At 49.2% G+C, this 21,548-nt stretch overlaps 2 protein-coding genes across 6 annotated transcripts in view; one reads left to right on the top strand and one right to left on the bottom strand.

The window, feature by feature from the left end:
- Positions 1 to 7,170: 7,170 nt before the first annotated feature.
- LOC127188898 (sulfotransferase 1A1) lies at positions 7,171 to 9,688 on the top strand. Of its 2 annotated transcripts, XM_051145248.1 has the most exons (7): positions 7,172 to 7,357; positions 7,484 to 7,609; positions 7,696 to 7,793; positions 8,432 to 8,558; positions 8,650 to 8,744; positions 9,199 to 9,379; positions 9,510 to 9,688. In XM_051145248.1, the coding sequence occupies exons 1-7, from the start codon at positions 7,210 to 7,212 to the stop codon at positions 9,620 to 9,622; spliced, it is 888 nt and encodes a 295-aa protein (XP_051001205.1). In that variant the 5' UTR covers positions 7,172 to 7,209; the 3' UTR covers positions 9,623 to 9,688. The 2 variants fall into 2 exon arrangements, with proteins under 2 accessions (XP_051001206.1, XP_051001205.1); XM_051145249.1 differs by lacking the exon at positions 7,484 to 7,609 and having other exon boundaries at positions 7,171 to 7,388; positions 7,693 to 7,793.
- Positions 9,689 to 9,851: 163 nt separating this feature from the next.
- Sgf29 (SAGA complex associated factor 29) overlaps positions 9,852 to 21,548 on the bottom strand; it is a 32,047-nt gene continuing 20,350 nt past the window's right edge. The window contains exons 2-10 of one of the 4 annotated variants that reach the window (XM_051145245.1): positions 20,445 to 20,528; positions 18,698 to 18,773; positions 17,661 to 17,733; positions 12,095 to 12,159; positions 11,160 to 11,289; positions 10,947 to 11,093; positions 10,685 to 10,720; positions 10,430 to 10,592; positions 9,852 to 10,179 (exon numbers count right to left, since the gene is read on the bottom strand). In XM_051145245.1, the coding sequence (XP_051001202.1) occupies positions 10,063 to 10,179; positions 10,430 to 10,592; positions 10,685 to 10,720; positions 10,947 to 11,093; positions 11,160 to 11,289; positions 12,095 to 12,159; positions 17,661 to 17,733; positions 18,698 to 18,773; positions 20,445 to 20,519 (882 nt within the window). In that variant the 5' untranslated portion in view covers positions 20,520 to 20,528 and the 3' untranslated portion in view covers positions 9,852 to 10,062. Of the gene's footprint in view, positions 10,180 to 10,429; positions 10,593 to 10,684; positions 10,721 to 10,946; positions 11,094 to 11,159; positions 11,290 to 12,094; positions 12,160 to 17,660; positions 17,734 to 18,697; positions 18,774 to 19,121; positions 19,278 to 20,444; positions 20,542 to 21,548 lie in introns of those variants that run through there. The other 3 variants (XM_051145247.1, XM_051145246.1, XM_051145244.1) reach the window with 3 other exon arrangements.

Below are 21,548 nucleotides of genomic sequence, written 5' to 3'. Positions count from 1 at the left end.
GAGACTTCCCGTCCAGGTCTGTTGGGGAGGGAGTCCCAGGTAGGAGTAAGAGAGAGTGGGAGTGAAAGGGGAGAGGGAGTGGAAGAGAAAAAGAAGAGATGGGGAGGGAGTAAGGTTGCTGGGCTATGAGGACAAAGACGGAGCAAGAGTGGCCAGGATGAGATAGATGACAAGTAGCATGGGGTATGACATGGCTGGGAAATAGCCAGGATCGTACAGACGAGTCAGATTACTATCTGCACAGTTATCGGGCCTGAGGCTTATTAATAAGTGTAATAGGTCTCCATCTCACTGTTTGGGAGCTAGAACAGGCATAGAAAAAAAAAAAAAAACACCAATCCTAACAATAGGGCTCAAAAGATGGGTCAGTGTTTAAAAGCACGTTCTGTGATGGTTAATGTCTGGTGCCTGCAGAGGTCAGAGAAGGGTGCTAAATCCCCTGGAACTTCAGTTATAAATATTTGAGTCCCCCAGTGGCTGCCACTAGGCCCCTCTTTCTCCACAACCACCACCACCCCCCTTTTTTTAAAGCAGGCTTTCACAATGTAGCCCAGGCTGACCTGGTAACTCAGGTTACCAGGATGGCACGTGCCTTTACCTCTGAACCATCTCACTTGCCCCTTATTTTGTTAAGAGATGTCAACAGATGAATAAAATGAAAATAGGCTACAGAGAAAATGTATCTTTCTAAAGACATCCCCAAGGATGTGAAAAACATGACCCATGTGCACTTAGGACTAGGGTGCTCATAATGCTGAGGCTTACAGAACTCCTCTCACTGCTAAGTCTAACCAACGTATCTCAGGAAACTACCTTACAACTTTTTTACTAAGAGAAACCTTTAAGATAAGCAAATCAGTCAGCACAGTGGTGCATACCTGCAATCCCAGCACTCGGGAGGCAGAGGCAGGCAGATTTCTGTGAGTTCCAGGACAGCCTGGTCTACAAAGTGAGTCCAGGACTGCCAAGGCTAAATAGAGAAACCATGTCTCAGAAAAAAAAAAAAAAAAGATAAGTAAACCATTCATACATTTTTCCTTGACCTTTAATCCTTAAGTTTTAAGCTTCTCTTAGGTTTTGTCCTGTGATTTAATGTGTAGAAATATTTTGCCTGCGTGTATGCTTGTACACCATGTGTGTTCTTGTTGCTTCTGTCAGAATAGGGAGGGCATCAGATCCCCTGGAACTGGATCTGAAGTAAGGCTTGTGTGGGTGCTGGGAACTGAACTGGAGCCCTCTGAAAAGCAGCCAATGCTCTTAACCACTGAGTTATCACTCCAACCCATTTGCTCAGTCTTTAAACCTTGTCACAGACTGCATCCTGTAGAGAAGAATTGAGTGTGTTAGATTTCTGAGGCAGCATAAAGAAATGGGAGGAGGAATGAGACTAGCGTCTGACCTTGACACAGAGAGGGCAGCCTCTCCGTAGAAGAAATGGAGGAGTCCACAAGGGAAAAAAAGCTAGCTGAGACCCCTGAGGAAGTTACTGCAGCTACAGGGGCTACACTGGAGCTTGAGGTCTCTCTTTCCTGGAGTTGCTTGCTTCAGGCAAGACTGATTATCTTGGGAGATGGTCTCTCTGCGAACATTGCTCTCTGGGTTGAGTAAACTTGAGCGAGGTCAGCTGTAATCTCCTAAGAGCCTTGTTTATATAACCAGAGCAGGAGGTACTTCATCAGAGTGAGTGTTAGTTGCTTACATGGGCAAGGCCTTATCAGGGAATCAGGGAAGTGTTAAAGCCTTCCCCAGGGTGCAGCTCAGTAGGATGGCCAAGTCTTCCTCCGGGCAGAGTGCAAATGTTGACAGTGTGCAGAAAATGTCCATTCCCCATCCCGCGCTGACAGCGAGTGCTCCCGCCATCACTAGCCTGAGCATGCTCCTGGTCTATCTGATGACATAACGCCACACCTCCTAGTTCACTGTGACACACATGCTAAGCTTCTGCACTACTCTGTACCTGTGTCTGTGTGTCACTTGTCTTTGTTTTGGGCTTTGTTTCCAGACAGGGTTTCTCTGTGTAGCCCTGGCTGCCCTGGGACTCACTCTGTAGAGCAGGGTGGCCTCTGCCTCCTGAGTGCTGGGATTAAAGGCCTGCATTACCACCACCACTGGCCATCCTGTGTTCTTTCTTTCTTTCTTAGTTTTTTGAGAGAGGGTTCCTCTGTGTTACCTTGCTTTGTAGTGATCTGCCTGCCTCTGCTTCCCACATGCTGGAATTAAAGGTGTGCGCCACCATACCCAGCTCATGTGTTATTCTTTATTCTTTCAAAAGCACTCAGGAACCGAGCTGTGCAGGGTGCGGCAGCATCCTTTGAGACTGTAACTTGAAACACCACAGGACCGTCATGCAGCCAGCATAAAGGCATCTAAGCAGGGCTCTCGTTACGTAGCACACACCCAGGTCCCAGGGAGGGCACTGTCCTTCTCCTAACTGCTTCACTCTAACTCATCCTAAAATTGTCTCCTGGAGCAGTCAAGAATTTGACCTTAGCTGGTGGCTGTGCCTAAAGTCGAGAGCACGTCAGGCTGCTGGTGGCTGTGTTGGAAAGTCTTCTACCTCTAGTGACAACCCTACTTGAGCTGTCTCTGTGTCTTTTGGTTTGTGTGACTAAAGGTTTCTCAATTTTCTTTTTATAAACCAAAGATGGCAGCTTCATCGACCCTTTGTGTTCTTTCAGGCTCTGCTTTTTGTTGCTGTTGTTGTTTTATGAGACAGGGTCTCTCTGTGTAGCCTTGGCTATCGTGGGCTCGCTTTGTAGACCAGGCTGGCCTCGAACTCACAGCAATCTGCCTGCCTCTGTCTCCCAAGTGCTGGGATTAGAGGTGTGGGCCACCATACCCGGCTTCAGGCTCCATTTTTTAATTCCTGCCCTGCTCTCTTTCCATCTACTCATTTGTGGGTGGACTTTTTTTCCCAAGCCCTTGAGAGGCAGGAACTCACAGCCTCATGAACGTTGGGTGAGAATTTTAATAACTGAGCCACATCTTTTGCCCCAATTCTTAGGAATTTTTAACTGTCCTCTCTGATTTCTTTAGTGAACATTGGTTGTTCAGAAATCTATTGTTCAATCTCCATGTATCTGTACAGTTTCTTTGTTTAAGATAGGGTCTCTCCATTGCAGTACTGAACTCTGTAAGTAGACCAGATTGGCCTTTACACGCCTTCAATCCCAGCACTTGGGAGGCAGAGGCAGGTAGATAAGATCTGAGCCAGCCTGTTCTACAAAGTGAATTCCAGGACAGCCAGGGCTCCAAAGAGAAACCCTCACCTCTGTGTAAGAGCTGGCAGCCTTCAGTCATGTCCCTCACCTCTGTGTAAGAGCTGACAGCCTTCAGCCATGTCCCTCACCTCTGTGTAAGAGCTGACAGCCTTCAGTCATGTCTCTCATCTCTGTGTAAGAGCTGGTAGCCTTCAGTCATGTCTCTCACCTCTGTGTAAGAGCTGACAGCCTTCAGTCATGTCTCTCACCTCTGTGTAAGAGCTGACAGCCTTCAGTCATGTCCCTCACCTCTGTGTAAGAGCTGGCAGCCTTCAGTCATGTCCCTCACCTCTGTGTAAGAGCTGGCAGCCTTCAGTCATGTCCCTCACCTCTGTGTTAAGAGCTGGCAGCCTTCAGCCATGTCCCTCACCTCTGTGTAAGAGCTGGCAGCCTTCAGCCATGTCCCTCACCTCTGTGTAAGAGCTGGCAGCCTTCAGTCATGTCCCTCACCTCTGTGTAAGAGCTGGCAGCCTTCAGCCATGTCCCTCACCTCTGTGTAAGAGCTGACAGCCTTCAGTCATGTCTCTCACCTCTGTGTAAGAGCTGGTAGCCTTCAGTCATGTCTCTCACCTCTGTGTAAGAGCTGGCAGCCTTCAGTCATGTCCCTCACCTCTGTGTAAGAGCTGGCAGCCTTCAGTCATGTCTCTCACCTCTGTGTAAGAGCTGGCAGCCTTCAGTCACCTTACTCTTAGCTAAGGAGGCTGAAGTCACTAGCAGCCAAGCTTCTCACTGAATCTGTTCAACTTCCCCCTAATCCACAACCTAATCGCTCCTCTCAGGGGCCGTGGCTGGGAAAACCCTGGGATAACTGAACTGTGATTTTTCTCAGGCCCCAACAGTATCTTGGTCCTAAGCAATTTGCCTCCTCCAAGGCAGAAGCAGGGTACAGACCTTTAACTGCACAGTGACGAGGTGGACTCCTTGGGAATTCTCTCACACACAATGACACAAGTGGATTTAAACTTGTTCTGCGGCTGGAAAGACTACCTTTAAATAGACAACAAAAGAAACCCCCCCCCCCAATGCACACACACACATTTTGTGTGTGAATGTGAGTACGCATGTGCACTCATGCTGTGGTGCACACTTAGACGTCAGAAAACAACCTGTAGCTGTCAGTTCTTCTTCCCACTGGAAAAGTCCTGTGAATTGACCTCAGATCATCAAGTTTGGCAGCAAGTGCCTTCACCCTCTGGGTCATCTTGCTGGCCTTGGGTCTTTCATCTATTTCTCCTTTTCACTGGCAGCAGGTGCACTGGCAGAGACTTTCCAGAATCAGTAACCTGTGAGCAAAATTTGGGACTGCAACAGTTCTGAGATGCAACTAAACACTGTCCCTCCATAGATGCTATGCTCGGCCAGTGACACTCTCCTCTAAGTGCCAAGTTCTGAGAGGATCCCCACTCCACAGGTGCCTATTAGTGGATCCCATGCCTCTTCGGCCTGGCACTGGACCCAAATACCCTCCCAACTGAAAAAGATTATGTAATATATGGAGACGTTTTCTTCATGTTATGGCGCGCCCCTTTAACACCAGCACTTGAGTGGCAGAGGCAAGCAGATCTATATGAGTTCCAGGTCAGCTGAGTCTATAAAGTGAGTCCAGGACAGCCAGGGCTACACAGAGAAACCCTGTCTGGAAAACCCAAGGATAGAAATGCCCTATAGCTTTTCTATAGACAGGAGGACCAGAAGCAAGGGGAGCATGCAGGGTGGTGGTCTCACTCCTGGGGCATGGGAACTCCTGCAGTGACCCACTTTTATTCCAAACACACAACTTTCCTAACGAGATTGTGTGTTCATACCTGTAATCCTAGTGCCTGGGAGGCTGGAGCTGGAGCATGCCACAGTCCAGGTTACACGGAGAATCCCTGGTTAGCCTTGGCTATAGTGTGGGTCTGGTCTCTGTCAGGTCCAAAGCCAGTATTCCTCAGGGACTTGTGAGGCAGCTCGCCGCCATTTCCTTACCGCTGGCAGAAGGGACAAGCGGTCTGCGGTGCCTATTAGCATGCCTAAGTGCATAGACTCCAAGCATCACAAGTCCCTGGTACACATTTCAGAGTCCATGCGTTTAGCCTGGCTTCTCTCACCCCAACCCCTACCCTAACTGCCTCCCCTGTTCCCCGCCCGCTTCTCACTGTTTCTACAACCCCGGTATTTCAGCTATGCATACTCATGAGCTCTCATCTTCCTCTCTCGCTATCCCCCCCTGCACACACACCCGCCCCCTGCCCCAATCCACTTCTCATGGCAGAGTCTGGTCTTCTGGCCACACTCAGTCCACTTCCCTCTCTCTGAATTCTTCCAGGGGCCTATGGCTGTACTTTCCCTCATATCTACAATAAAAACTTTCCCCTCAACCGTATCTTGGAGGGGTCATGTCATCAATTTATATAGTCTTAAACAAACAGAATTTCACCCAGAGAAATGGAAACTCTTCAGTCTTTTCCTACAGGGTCCTACTGCCTGGCCTTCCACAGCTCTCCTCTGAGATGACACAACGCTGTAAGGCCAGGAGGCGCACAGCTGTGCCGCAGACAGCCTCTGAGGCTACAGTACAGCTTCAGGTTGCACCTTCACTCCAGCAGAAGACAAAGGCTAAAGGGGCAGGGCTCCTCCCCATCCTGGGGCCATAGGACTCTCCTAGCTGTGGCCTCTTCCTGTCTCTGCAGAGCGGCAGCTTCCAGGGCCTTTAGACTCACATTCCCATGAACAGCCTGCTCAGCTCTTCTGAGCCTCCAGTGCCCTGACCTTGCTCCCTCCTATCACTCTGGACTTTGCCTAAGGTCAGCCAGTAGTTCTGGGTGTTGCTGCTGTTGCTTCAATCTGAGTCCAAGATGTCCTCACGACAGGCTTGGAGCCAGCGGGACCAAGAATGACTCTAGTCCCCATCTGACCACTTCCTTCGCTTTGCTACAGTGACTTAATTAGAAAAGACTGTTGTTCTACCCTGAAGCTTAGGTGAGCAAGGAAGGAGCCAGAAGCAGTGCAAAATAAAGCCAACTAACTATCTGACTAGTTGTTTTGTTTGCCTTTTTTTCTACAGGCTACACCCACAGTCCTTAGTAGAGGAAACAGCGTTCCGCCCACTCTCCACCTTTTTTTTTTTTTTTTTTTTGGAGAACAGCCAGTCCTAGCACTGTTTCCACTCCTCCCACTTGGGACCTACAAAATCTTCAGCTGAAAAACCAATTCTACATTCTCCGCATTGCAACACCCACACAAAGATCTCTACCACTGAGCACCGGGAGGCAAGGCTCAGAGGCTCAGGATCAGGTGAGTCCTGCCCAGGCACTGCTGCCAGTGTTCTTCTGGGGGCAGATAATCCCACGCTTTGATTAGTCAGTCTATTTGACCCCTGCTGGGGCATTTAGCCTCTGTGCTTTCCCCATGCACACCCTACCTCAGCAGAACAACTGTAGCTTGTCTGACTTCTCTCCCCTGTCTGGCTGGCTTTAGAATCCTTTTTCTTTTAAGAAAGTCTCTCCCCATCCTGCAACAAGCTTAATAGCTAACCTGGTTATGTTTGTCTCAGAGCAGAACAAGCTATCAGGTCTAGAAGGTCTGGGACATTTCTGAAGGTAACAGGAAGCCAAGAAAGGGGAAGAGTGGGAGAGGCCACCACAGGCCACGGGTTGACAGTTGCACCAGGAAGCAGTAAGAGATAAACAGCTGGCATAGACCAAAAACCATCCGACACTGTATTGGTTCTCCCTCAGAGTGCTTCCATGCTTGGGCACTAGGGATATGGGACGCTCTACAGGTGAGCAGAGGTATGGGCACAGTAGTGACCTTTGCTGGAGTTAGACTTGCCTTTGATCCCAGATCTACCTGCCACTCTGGTAAGATCTGCCAAAGGGTCCTGATCCCAATCTTAAAGCGAGAATTCAGTACATGGTATTGTGCGCTTCCTAGAAAGTGGGTTTTACTCTGTTCTCAAGGCAGCAACATGGAGCTGGTTGAGGATACCTCTCGTCCACCACTCAAGCATGTGAAGGGCGTCCCACTCCTCAAATACTTTGCAGAGGCTATTGGACCACTGCAGAACCTCACAGTCCGGCCCGATGACTTGCTTATCAGCACATACCCGAAGTCTGGTGAGCAGGGGTTCACCTCCCTACACACACACACACACACACACACACACACACACACACACACACACACACCCCGGCAAGCAGACGCAGACTGAGCCCTGCTACCTCTTGTCTCTTCCATTCCAGGCACTACTTGGATGAGTGAGATCCTGGACATGATCTATCAGGACTGCAAGCTAGAAAAGTGTCGCCGGGCCCCCATCTATACCCGGGTACCCTTCCTTGAGTTCAAATGCCCAGGGGTTCCCTCAGGTGTGTGCGCGGACCGGGGTGCTGGAGACAAGTGGGGATAAGCAGAAGTAGGAGCCAGCTTAAGGAAGTTCTCTGCTCAACTGTAGGTCTCGAAACTTTGGAAGAGACACCAGCCCCACGGCTCCTTAAGACACATCTGCCCCTGTCCTTACTCCCTCAGAGTCTGCTGGATCAGAAGGTCAAGGTAAAAACAAACAGCGAAAACCCAGTTAGAGTGGTACCTTCCAGCATTTGGGAAGTAGAGACAGAAGGATCAGGACTTTAGGGCCAGTCTTTGCTACATAGCAAGTTCAAGACCATGTCTCAAAAAGACAAAGGGAACAATGGGGAGGGAAAAAGGGAAGGGATGAGATGAGGCAAGGGGTCCCTAGGGTCATACTAGCTTTGGGTTGTGGGGCAACTCAAGGCCTGTTTCATCTTATATGGATGGAACTTGATTGTCTGTCAGTGTGGCTGGGCCCACACGGCAAGGAAAATGGAAATCTTTGATGTAAACTAGAGACACAGAGTCCAGGCGCTCACAGGACACAGATGAAGGAACTGGGGGAGTCTTGATTGGCCATGTGGGTATGCTGACAATAAAAGGCAGATAAAACACAGTCAATGAAATAGCCAGGACTTTGGCATCAGACAAGGTGTAATCTTAGGTCAGCGACACCCATACCATGAGTAAGCCAACATCCAGTCCTATTATCTCTCCTGCCATCCCAAAAGTGCTGGGATTTGCCAAGAGCTAGAAGGTTCCACAACCTCACCTGGTCCCGTGAAGGGTGACAGGAAAGCAGGAGGGGACCCAGATAGGGGACTCGTCTGCCCCTGCAGGTGATCTACATTGCCCGAAATGCAAAGGATGTGGCCGTTTCCTATTATAACTTCTACAACATGGCCAAATTGCACCCTGATCCAGGCACCTGGGACAACTTCCTGGAGAACTTCATGGATGGGAAAGGTGGGTCTGAGTCTGTGGCAAGGAGGGGGCTGTACCTGAGGCACAGCTGGAGCTAGCAATACCTGTGTCCCTGCCCTGTCCTCTTCCCCAGTGTCCTATGGGTCATGGTACCAGCACGTGAAGGAGTGGTGGGAGCTGCAACACACTCACCCTGTTCTCTATCTCTTCTATGAAGACATAAAGGAGGTGAGACTGCCTGCTACCTCCTCCCCTGTCACACCTGTCGGGCAGGAACCCTACCTGGCCCTGCGTGTCCCATCCTATTTCAGCCCCACTCCAGACCAGCACTTCCCATCCTACCTCTGGGCTCAGGACCACAGCACAGCCCTTGTCTTGGAGTAGGTGTCAGTCGTGTGCCATTTTTGATCTGGTAGCTTGCTGTTCTTGATTCTCCATGCTCCAGGGGTACTAAGCCTGGGCACCAGGGACCAACCCTCTTTCTCCCAGAAGGACCCCGCAGAGGTCACTCAAGCCAAGTTTGCAAAGTAGGAAGCTACCTATTTTGTCCCAGGGAAAGAGGGTCAAAGTCAAGGCACCAGGTCTGAGAATTCCTTGGTTAAAGTGACCTGCTGCTCCCTGAGGGTGACCCTCCAACCTTATACCAATGAGCATCTAAACTGAGACCCTCTCCCGACTCCAGAACCCCAAAAAGGAAATCAAGAAGGTCCTAGAATTTTTGGGGCGCTCTCTTCCTGAGGAGACCGTGGATTTCATTGTTCACAATACATCCTTCAAGAAAATGAAGGAAAACCCCATGGCCAACTACACCACCATCCCCCAGGATGTCATGGACCATGATGTTTCTCCCTTTATGAGGAAAGGTGGGTAGCAGTCTAGATGGGCATTTGGAGTGTTTGCAGAAGGGAGGTTGGATGCAGCCAACAATCTGCAGTCACATGGGTCCTCTCCTGTGGCTGTGACTCTATAGTCTCTTTCCCTCTGTGTCTCCAGGTATCACTGGGGACTGGAAAAACACCTTCACTGTAGCCCAGAATGAGCGCTTTGATGCCCACTATGCTAAGACCATGGCAGGCTGCGCCCTCAAGTTCCGTTTTGAACTGTGAGTGGATATGGCTCTGCTGGGAACCAGGGCGAGCTGACACAACCCAGCAGGACCTGAAGAGTGAAGTGTGATGATATATGCCTAGAGGGAATCTGAGCTAAGGGAGTGAAGAGGATCGGGGATGCAGTGAGGCAGAGGGTTTATCAGCATGTCTCAGGAAAGCAATCGATCCTCACACTGAAGAAGAAGCCGAGGACAGACATGCAAAAGCAGAAGAGAAACTGTATTTTACCTGAAAGAATAAAAGCCACTGGGGGCTGACTGGGCCTCCTCCCTCCTGCAGCCATCTGTCCCACGTGCCTGATAAAGGAGGGCAAGAGGTCTGACGTAGTGAGGCCCAAGAGACACATGAGAGGGAAGAGTGTTTATTTGCTCACAGGAACTCCTTTGTTGCCTTCTCCCATGAGGGTGGCAGTGCAGACTCAAGCCTGCCAGCCCGCTTCACTTTTTCTTGGGCTCCTTACAAGCCACCACGTACCTCTGGGCCACATTGAGGGGAGGGGAGTAGCCATCTGCATAGGAGGTGTCTTCAAACAGCACGGAGTAGTCATCCTGAGGCTGCAGGACACACAGGAAGGCCTGGTCAAGATGCTGCTAGGCCAGGGGAGCCTCTCCTTGCCCTGAGCCCTAGATGCTTCTCCCCACCTCTCTGGCTTTCTTCTCTACTCTGGAGAGGTCTGACACTACCATAGAAGCCTATGCTTAGGGGAGGAAAGACAAGAAAGTAGCCGACAGGTACCCTAAAGAATGACGGGACCAACCCTTAAGGGTCTGGTGTGATCAAAGGCCTTCCACGGTGGCTCCTTACCCGCTGTGGGGGTGTGTGGATCAGGGCGCGGTAGAAGCAGGTGGTCTGGGGATATAGGGCCAGTACCAGCTGCTCCTTCTGGAACAAGGCCTCAGGGTCTGTCTCAGGGTTAGCTTTCCACTGTGGTAGTGGGATGATGCGCCGACGGCTCAGGGTGTGTCTCCTGGGGGGAAAGGAGGACCACAATATAGGCCATGACCAGGGAGGCTTCTCCAGAAGCCTGGTGACTCCCGTGCTCCCCACCTGGACACTCACTCTTTGCCTTCTTCATCAATGTCGTCTACCTCATACCTGTGGGCAAACAAAAGGGAAACAGCGCTGGGACAAAGGGCACAGTTTGTATCTGGGACCCAGGAAGAGAGAGGATGGACACTGGGTGAAGCAGCTTGAGGGAGCACTACCCATCGCCCTCTGGGGGAAGCTTGAGGGAACACTACCCATCACCCTCTGGGGGAAGCTTTCCTCCCACGCTATAGAAGCTGGTGTGGTGAGAATGCAAAGTCGGGCACACACTCACTTGTTGGTGGCATGGCTGTAACTGACTACTTCAGCTAGGATCCACTGCTCATCCCCTTCCACAGCCTTCACCCTGGCAGCCACCTTGTCTCCGGGTTTGGCCACATAGTCCCCTGAGGCTGGAATGGCTCCACAGAGGGGTGGGGGCCTGTAGAGAAAGCCTGTTAGCCTGGACCCCTGACACCAGCCCTCTCTGGCTAGTTCCTGCCCTCACTTGTCACCAGGTTTCCCGATCCAGAGGGGTAGGGTCATGGCTGACTGCTGCAGCAGTGTCATCAGCACCCCTCTGCGCATGGTCTTCCGTGGGGGCTCCGAGTCATTGTAGAGACCTGCGATCTTGGCCGCTGTAGGAAGCAAGTGAACCTCTGAGGCCCTGTGGATGGTGTCTGACCCAGTCACACCAAAGAAACGGCTCTGAGCTGGAGCACTTTCTACCAGGGTCCTCCCCTCCAAAATCATCCATATCCCTCCTCACAGATGTCTGAGGTTGAAGGAACTGAGAGGTCTAACTCGCAAATGGCTAAGATGTCAGGACAGTGGGCACCTTCCTGGAGAGGGACTAAAAAGGCACACAGGAAGGCTTCTGGGATGCAGGTTACATCCTGTTTGCTGATGGGGTGGCTGGACATGTAAACGTGGTAGGTCAGTGAAAATTCCTGGAACGATACACCTACGTGTATCTCCTTTCTACTAGTGTATGTAATCTCAGCGAAAGTGTAGACCTTGGCCTCCTCAGCAATTGCTCATCATACCCTTCAACTGAAAACAAACAAGAATGGTACCATGATCACTAAGGTCAAAGAGCTGCTCCTAGGGCAAGACAGGGGTCAGGAACGGCAACGGCACCAGAGAAGATCTAGAAGGCAGGGGGCAAAGCCAGCTTCAAACACATGACTGGCATGGGGGTACACAGGGGGACGGATTGTCACCATAGCATGTCATAGAGGAGGGAGTGTAGGAAGGAGAGAGATGACCATTCCTGGCCAGGACGAGCAAGGGCAGTATGAGGAGGTGGGACAGAGACCTAGGCAAACTATGTTTCAGACAACTCTGTGGGGTGACTCCACCAACTGTGTCCCATGCTCCCCTGCCCAGGACCATGACTGCTTCCCCTCAGCCCCAACTTTGCCTGCATTTTCTCCCACTCACCAATCCGCCTCTCTTCCAACAGAGACTTGATCTCAGCTATCTTATCCAGCGCTTTGCGGAGGATGCTAGGCAGGGAAGGGAGAAAAGAATGCTGGGTGAGGCACTCAGCATCCACAACCCTGTGGTGAGTTTGATGCCATTTTAGCTACACAGTGCCCAGGCTGGAGCGAGACCTTGCTTCCAACACAGAAGGAGCGACTACACTAGGAGATGGCCCAATGAGCCAAGTGACCACTGTGCAAACCTGAGGATCTGAGTTAGAGTCCCAACAGCCTGGGAAAGCCAGACAGCGTGGTTGTGCCTGTAATCCCAGCACTGCCTGGTTACTGTAGGGGCAGTTGGGCCCTTGGTGCTCACTGGCCACAAAGCCTAGCAAATCAATGGGTTCCAGGTTCAGTGCGAGACCCTGTCTCAAAAACTAAGGAAAATCAAGGAAAACGTCCAATGTCAACCTCTGGCCTCTACACTCACAACCTGCCTGAGGCCTACACAAATATATGTACATATGGCATAAACATATCACCATATGCACACATAAAATATTAATAAAAAATAAAGAGAAAAGAAAAGAAACTACAGACCCTTAATTAGAAGTGGGTACTACCCCAAGTATCTCAGTCAACAGGTCTGTACATGTCAGAATCGTGTGACAGTGGCCTCACAGGACTACAATGAAGATAAAATTTTACTGTCTCATGACACCACTGCCAACTTAATGTGGTAGTCTAACATGTTACGTGCTCTGCAGTGACAGCCACATACAAGCAGGGAAAATATAGTCATATACACTCACCCACACTTGATTATTGTAATGACTATGCCACTGGTTTATAAATTTACTAAATTATACTTTTAAAAAATACCTGTGACAGGGCTGGAGAGATGGCTCAGTGGTTAAGAGCACTGTCTGCTCTTCCAAAGGTCCTGAGTTCAATTCCCAGCAATCACATGGTAGCTCACAACCATCTACAATGTGATGATGCCCTCCTCTGGCCTGCTGGTGTACATGCAGGCAGAACACTGTATACATAATAATAAATAAATCTTAAAAAAAAAAATACCTGTGACACTGGCAGTTACCTTATATGTCTTATGCTCACAGACTGTCTTTACTGTGTAAGAGGCTACAGTGAGTGCCGACACATCTCAGTTTGCGCCAGTGCCCTGTGATACTCACCGAGCAGTATTCCCAACCCTGTTTTTCAGTTGTAAAAGCATAAATAGCAGTTGGCATGGTCGCTGATACTGCTCTCTCCAGTTCTGCAGACATCCTGCCCAAGCTCTGACCCTGTCCTCAGATGACAAGAACAGAAGGGCTGGTTTGAGTATGCCGCGTCCCTAACAGGCTCAAGTGTCTGAGCAGGTGGTCCTTGGCTGGAGTTTCTGTGGAGACTGTGGATCCTTTACAAGGTATAGGGCCTTGTTAAAGGTTGTGGGCTGGTGAGGTGCAGACCTTACAGGTTCTGGCTTAAGCGTCTGCTTCCTGAGTGCAATGTAATGTAGCCAGCAGCCTCCTGCTCCTCCTGCCGGGCCTCCCTTTCCATGACAGACAGCCCTCTCAAAGCACAAAGCCAAAACAAATGCTTTGTCTATTAAGTTGCTTCTCTGGGGAATTTCAACACAGGAAGGAATAATATAACAGTGAAATTCCAGGGGTTGTTCGATTTAGCAGAGGAGAAGCGGAACCCAGGGGTCTAGAGGGACCAGTCCAGCTCAGAGCAGCCCCAGGTTCCAGGGACTCATTCCTCTAAGACTGAACCCATTCCCACTCCTGGCTGGCCCTGAAGCCTGGGCCTCCAGGCGGGCAGGAGGCCAGCAGTCACCATCATCACACAGCCTCTCCAGCAGCGTCTTTATCTCAGATCTTGCGAAATCTCTCAGAGAAGGCAACTTTAGTCAGGAACAACTCCACTGTGGGTCATTTTATTCTGTTTCCACAAACTCTTAGCAAAGCTTTAGCTTGGGAATGCTGGAACTTGGACAGTGAGGCACCCCCAAAAAGCAAAGAAGAGTCAGGAAGCCAAAGTACTGTGAAAGGCTTACATTGCTGTGGGCCTGCTTGCAGAATGTAGCTTTATGTCATAAGTCCCAAGTTGCAGTCTACACGACAACAAAAGAAACAACAAACGCCACCAAGAACCCAGCCCAATGAGCCAGGAAGAAAACATAAAGGGATATAGGAACTAGTAGCTGATGTGAAATGGGATATTCAAAATGGTCACAAAGCATTTCCCAACAAGGCATTTGTTAATTATACAGTGGAAAACAAAAACAAAAACACAAAACCCTGGGAGATCCCATATCAAGCAAGGAGACAATAGCGTCGTGCCTTTTTTGTTTTTGTTTTTCGAGACAGGGTCTCTCTGTGTAGCCTTGGCTATCCTGGACTCACTTTGTAGACCAACTGGCCTCAAACTCAGAGATCTGGCTGGCTCTGCCCACAGAGTGCTGGGATTAAAGGCGGCTGCCTCCACACCTGGCAGGGGTATTTTGTGCCTTTTAGTAGAAAACTACTATGTTACCACCACCTGAATCTGGAAGCCAGGAAGCAGTAAACACGCCCTTGGGAGGGACTTCTACAGAGTAACTAATGTACAAGTCAAAAAGTGATAAGAGAGACTGAAAACTGGTCGAGATCAAAGACTGGAGACGACAAGACTCTTGAGCAATGGATATCTGCACTAGAACAGGGCCTGCCTCTCTCATGATGCAATAGGCTATGTTCTTTGGGTCACAGTTTTTTTTTTTTTTTTTTTTTTTTTTTTTTTTTTAATTTTTATTTTATTTATCATATATGCACAGTGTTTTGCCTGCATGTACACCAGAAGAGGGCACCAGATCTCATTATAGATGGTTGTGAGCCACCATGTGGTTGACTGGGAATTGAACTCAAGACCTTTGGAAGAGCAGCCAGTGCTTTTAACCACTGAGCCATCTCTCCAGCCCCGGGTCACAGTTTTATATCTGAACTGATGTCTCAATTTGGAGACTATCAAGTTTTATAACCATGTCTTAATTTATATGATATGTAATAAAATTTAAAAAGTTATATGATGTATAAGAAACAGTGTGGTGCTGATTACATATTACCCAGGTGAGTTCAGTAACAGCCAGTGGCACGGGCTTGTCTGACCAAGATGGAGAGTGCCCTGAGTGGTGGGGACCAGGTAGCTTCATCTCTCGTTTGCTTTCTCTCTCGCAGCTGCTGGGCTGGGAAGGTCTGTGGGTGTTTATAGGTTGACTATATTGTTTAAGAGTCTAAAAGTCTGAATTTGCAAAATGACTGTAATGTAGGCCGTGTTTACTAAGCAGCTGAATGCTTAGTCATGCCAGCTACCGTTTCTGAGACTCCGCTCTGCCAGCAGTCAGGAGAGGAAGAGGCAGTTTGCTTTTATTCTCCAATGAAGAGTTGGGAGTATAACTCTGGTACAGAGCTTGCCAAGTATGCTCAAGGTGCTGGGTCTCATCCTTAGCACTACAGAAGGAAAAACACAAACCTCAGAAAAGCAAACAGGTGCCTGACTCATGCAAGCTCCTCTAGCCCAGGTGAGGGGGAGGGGCTAGACATTCATAAGAACTTGTTTTGTCTCCCCTCTGCAGGACAGCCCACTCCTCCGTCCTGTGCCCCGAGCTCACATGCCAGATGCCCTCCATCCAAACTAAAACTGTTGCTATCTTTTTTATTTTGGTTTTTTGAGACAGGATTTCTCTGTGCAGTCTTGGCTGTTCAGGACTTGCTTGGTAGACCATGCTGGCCTCGAACTCACATCAATCCTCCTGCCTCTGCCTCCCAAGTGCTGGAATTATAGCTGTGTGCTACTGAACTTAGCTACCTTGATCTTCCCTTCTACAAACCAGCTCCCTAATGCACCTCAAACCTGCTGCTCTTGAACCGGTGTTTGCTCCCTATCCTTCTGCCTCTGTCCCACACACCACCATTACCATCTTGGGTTTGGTTTCTAACTAGCCTTGAATACTGTCCCCCCTATTTTTGCAGCTTTAGGCTTTATTGGTACCCCAAGGCCTCGAGAGTGAGGTCTGTGGTACACTCTGATGAACTACCCTCCCCTTTCCTGAGCCAAGCAGGCGACTCTCATCCTTATCTCACAGCTGGCATGGTTAGGGGCCCTCAACATGCAAAGTCATTATTAAAAACATCAGGCTAACTAGGGTGGTGCCTGTCATCCCAGCCCTCAGGGAGGCAGAGGCAGGAGGATCTCTATGAGTTCGAGGGCAGCCTGGTCTACAAAGCCAGTCCAGGACAGCCAAGGCTACACAGAGAAACCCTGTCTTGAAAAACAAACAAAAAGGCGGGTGCCGTAGAGGGGCGCCGTGCAGCACCTAGCAGAGTGCTGTGGACTTCTGCCGTAGACGCCTGGCTCCTCATTTTCTAAGTTTTGGCAGATACAATTCCTCTATGGTTCAGTTTCCTTGACAGTAAACTGGGATATTACTGTAAACTATAACAAAGGAGTGCTTTGAGAATCAAGTGAAGCACATAATTTGATTAAGTATTTGGACCAGGCATGGTGGCGCACACCTTTAATTCCAGCACTAGGGAGGCAAAGGGAGGCCAGTCTCTGTGAGCTGGAGACCAGCCTGGTCTGCATGGTGAGTTACAGGTTAACCAGGGCTACACAGTGTCAAAAATTTTTTAACTCAAGAAATTATGTGGAGGGCTGGAGAGATGGCTCAGTGGTTAAGAGTACTGACTGCTCTTCCAAAGGACCCAGGTTCAATTCCCAGCACCCACATGGCAGCTCATAACTGTCTGTAACTCCAAGATCAGATACCCTCACACAGACATACATGTAGGCAAACCACCAATGCACATAAAATTAAAAAAGAAAAAGAAACTATGTGGAAAGCCGGGCAAGGCTACACAGAGAAACCATGTCTCGAACACCCCCCACAGCAAAAGAAAAAAGAAACTACGTGGAGCCGGGTGTGGTGGTGCATTCCTTTAATCCCAGCACTTGGGAGGCAGAGGCAAGTGGACTGCTGAGTTGGAGGCCAGCTTGGTCAACAAAGTGAGCCCAGGACAGCCAAGGCCATGTAGAGAAACCCTGTCTCGAAAAACCATTAACAAAAAAAAAAAAAAAAAAAAAAAAAAAAAAGAAAAGAAAAGAAAAGAAACTACATGGAATGGTACCAGGAACAGGGAAATGCCACACAGTGGTCCCTGTTACCAATACAGCCTGCCACAGTCATGGCACGGGAGGAGGCAACCTCACAAGATAATCCCACTGTTATGTTCACACCCCAGTAGAGAGTTGTTATCTTGATTTTAATGACAAGGCAACAGAGTTTTGACTGAATTGACTGCCAGGTCATATGACTAGGAAACGGTATGTAGGGGCATGACACTGCTTTACTGCCACCTACAAAGCAACAGGGAAAGGGGAAGAACGGGTAATGAAGGGAGAGCTTGGGTTCAAGCAGTAGGCAAGCTGAGCAAGACCCTCTCCACAGACAGAAGGCAAGCTGGGGCTGTGGTCCCTGAGCATCTGTGGTCCAGCCCTGGAGGTCGGGAATGAGCAGCAGCACCCCTGTGGGTGGTACTCACTTGCACTCGGCCTCTGCATCGGCCTTGGCGGTTGTGTAGAGGCCACGCAGCTTTGTCCGGTAATACGGAGAAACTACAAACACAAGGATGAGGAGGTATGAGCAGGAGGAGATGGCAGACGTGCCCCTGATTCCAGGACACCAGAGTCAGCCTGAAGAGGCTTGTAGGTCAGGGCCTGGATTCTTGGCTTTGTGAGGTCAACTTTAGGAGGTCAGTAAGATGGCTTAGTATGGAAAGTACTTGCCTTGCCAAGTACCAGGAACCAAAGTCTATCACCCAAGCAACCGAAAGTCAGGTGTGCTTTAATCTCAAGCATTTGCACAGGCAGGTGGGTACTTGTAAGTCCAAGGCCAGCCTAGCCTACACAGTGAGTTCTAGGACAGACAGGGCTACATAGTGGACTATGCCTCAAAACAAACAAGCAAACAAAAAAAGTGCACTGGGCTTGAGTAACAAAACATGAGGTTGGCCTCTGCACACACAAACACGTGTACCCCTCCCAACATACATTTAAAAAGTGTTCCCTATTCAACATGGTCACATTTCCATATGGTGAAGCCACTACCATCATTCTTGACGAGCACATTGTCACCTGTCACCTGCCTATGCCATGACAGGTACAGAAGAACCAAGAAGTAAGCAGTGTCTAAAGCTACTGAGTTTGAAGCATCAGGCACAGGGGTGGCCTGCCTGGGGCATATACATCAGGCACAGGGGTGGCCTGCCTGGGGCATATACAGAGGCCACAGGGAGCTCTGCTCCAGAAAATCCCTGTGCCTATCAGCTCTAAGGTAAGGATGACTTTTCCTGCATACAAGACTGCCTTTCCAGTCCTGAGCTGAGGGACTCAGGTCCTTTGGTGCAAGGCATTCTGTCATCAGCTCTTATCACTTTAGGTCATTTAGCCAAAAGAAACAATGACCCTACAGAGCACCTTGGGAATACGCAGATACAACACAATGGCTTTTGAAGGCACGTAAGGCCATGCCCCTGTCTCGGCCCCTTCCCACCCCCATCCCTTGCTCTTCGGTACTCACTCTTGTTCTCTGTCTGCATTCGCTCGTGGGTTTTCTGGATGTTCACCAAGTTGTGCTCACTTCTCGAACGCTCTTCCTGTAGGATGAGGTCAAGAGGCCGTGAGGGAGACCTTTTACACTAACAAAGCCCACTGTTTCCAAGAAGGCTCCCTTTGCATCACACTGGCCTGTGGTTCTGACAGACCCTTCAGTTATGTATTGATCATTACAGTATCATGCACAGGCAGGAGTCCTGCCTCCCTAACACCCTGCACGCCCCTCTTATCCTCTCGTCCATCCCGATCCTCCCAAGGCTCTGGCAATGTCATCTTCTCACTTTCTCTAGTTTTATCTTTTCTGGGATTGTCACAGTTGGAATGAAGCATATGCAATCTACTGGGATCTTTCACTTAGCAAACATGCACGGGTATTTTATGGCTCTTACTTCTCAGGGAACACCTACCACCAAGGGCAGGATCTGGAGAGTTCTGGGAATTGCTCCCTACTGGCTCATTGGACCATACGGTCCAGCAGAACAACCAGTGTGTGACTATAACCAACAGTCAGCCAGGGATGGTGGCACTCGCCTCGAATCCCAGCACTTGGGAGGTAAATAACCAAACCAAACCAAACCAACCAAACTGCTCCTCAACTGACTCCTGGTGTGCCAATAAAGCAGTTTACAGCCAACTGCTGAGCAGGGGAGAGAACAGGACTGGACTTCCTGGCAGCCAGGGGAGGAGTTGGAGGAGCAGGTAACAGATTGAGCCATGGGAGAGGTCCAAGAGACATGAAGAGAAGGAGCTGGAGCAGAAAAGCTGCAAAGTGCAAGTATCTCTGGGATGTATGCTGGGAGGAAACCAGAATAGCTTAGAGAGTTAAGAACAGAGTAATAACTGCTCAGTTACTGTGTTGTGACGCTTAAAGGCGTGCGCCACCACGCCTGGCTAAGAGACCCAGTTTTATGGCCACATTCCTTTCCGCCCAAAGGAGATAGGGTTAATAAGAAACCAGACACTTCCTTGGACAAGGCAGTGACAAAGAGAACAAAGAAAGCTAAGCCATGGGCAGTCTTGGCGCCTTTTTCTGTGGCCTGTCACCTTTAAACATTAGGCCTCCTTATGTTACTCAACCAACAGGCGCTTGCCAGGCTGGAGCTCCCCTGCTTGGGCCGCTGGGAGGGCTAAGAACCTATACGTATACCCTCAGCTCCGAGATCAAGGCTCTTTCTGGATACTACTGTGTTGGTGAGGCAGAGCCCAGCTTTGAGTCAAAAAGTAAAGGTCCTCATACGTATTGCATTGATATCAAGTCCTGGTAGTCTCTTTTGGGGGTGGGGTACTCATGATCTGGGTACAGCGACCTGCGTTACCTAAACCCCACACACATTCTAAAGTACTTTGGCCTTTGACTGATCCTGGACATTAGCTCTAAATCCTCAGACTGTCCTACCTAGTAAGAGCATCTGTGTTTATGTGGAGTTTGGGGATGGAGGAAGGAGAGGCGTGACGGCTAATGGGTATGGGTCTGAAATTGATCATGGTGTCAGCTGAACAACCAAATTACTAAAAGTCACTAAATTGCACACTTTCAATGGGTCTGTCTTTCAAATAGCTATTAAACAAAAAGAACCCTGAAATCATGTGCTTGACAGAAAACCCAGCAGGAATGGCAGTCAGACATGAGAACCCCTCCTCCCGCCTCCTTTACAGTCTCTTGGCTCATGCACTCGAGGTCTCTCTGAATACAGCCCAAGCTCTGATCTTACCTGGGTTTGCTTGATCAGCTGGTGGAGCTCTGTGAGAAGCTCTGCAATTCGGGAATCAGCAGAAACGAGGGCCATGGGATGGGCCTGTGAGGGGCATCTGGGCAGAGAGGGAAGACAGAAGGCAAAGGTGTCACTGCCTGCTGTGGGTTGACCTACATTTCTGATATGTGATGTACTAATCCATGGTGCATGTAAATGACCTATCTGGAAACAGGGTCTTTGCAGATTAAGTCAAGAGGAAGACAAGACCTTAACCTGGGGTGACCATGTCCTTATGGGGCTGGAGAGATGGCTCAGCAGTTAAGAACACTGGCTGTTCTTCCAAAGGACCTGGGTTCAATTCTCAGCACCCACATGGCAGCTAACAATTGTCTGTAATTCCAGTTCCAGGGACTCTGACACTGTCACACAGACATGCATACATGCAAGCAGAACACCAATGTAATAAAGATAAACAGAAAAATAAAAAATAAAAAAATAAAAAAGGAGAGACCAACGCACACAGTGGGAGGCAGCCCCATAACCACAGAGGCGGACACTGGAGTGCTGCGGCAACAAGTGATTGCTGGCCCTGAGCTCGAGAGCTTTAGCTCCCAGGGCAGGCAGAGTGACAGCCAAGCTCCATCACACTCTTCCTCAGATAAAGCCTTATATAAAGATGCTCTCCAAGCCAAAGGGACACTATTTCCTTACTAGAGAGGAAAGAGAAGTTACAAAAGAAGGGAAGGAAGGAAACCTTATTTAAGGTAAAGTAAATGTATTATGATGAAAAAAAATGTTTTCTTTTAACAAAAATTAGAAAAATAAAAAGTGACAATAAAAGGTAAAAAGATAAAGTTATGACTAAAGCTACATCTAAAATAAAGGTTTATTGGGATGAGGAAGCTGGGGACAGGGCTGGAATTTTGTACAATACCCTACCTCTTAGAAGGGTTGTTCTGCAGCCAGGCCTGGAGTAGATACCTGCAACTCTACTCTACCTACTCAGGAGGCTGAGGGAAAAATTCCAAGTTCCAGGCCAGACTAAGCTACATAATAAGAATTTATTTCAAAAAAGGAAACAAACAAAAAAATACTGGGAGTATAGCTCAGTGGCAGAGTGCC

This window comes from Acomys russatus, chromosome 5 (assembly GCF_903995435.1).
Source record: "Acomys russatus chromosome 5, mAcoRus1.1, whole genome shotgun sequence".
Taxonomy (NCBI): domain Eukaryota; kingdom Metazoa; phylum Chordata; class Mammalia; order Rodentia; family Muridae; genus Acomys; species Acomys russatus.
The sequence above is the reverse complement of the archived record's forward strand: the minus strand, read 5'-3'. Positions and strand labels throughout refer to the sequence as shown.

Coding starts and splice junctions, on each gene's coding strand:
- LOC127188898 (XM_051145248.1), top strand. CDS start 7,210: ATGGAGCTGGTTGAGGATACCTCTCGTCCACCACTCAAGCATGTGAAG. Junction 7,610..7,695: donor ATGCCCAGGGGTTCCCTCAG/GTGTGTGCGCGG, acceptor GCTCAACTGTAG/GTCTCGAAACTTTGGAAGAG. Junction 8,559..8,649: donor GAACTTCATGGATGGGAAAG/GTGGGTCTGAGT, acceptor CCTCTTCCCCAG/TGTCCTATGGGTCATGGTAC.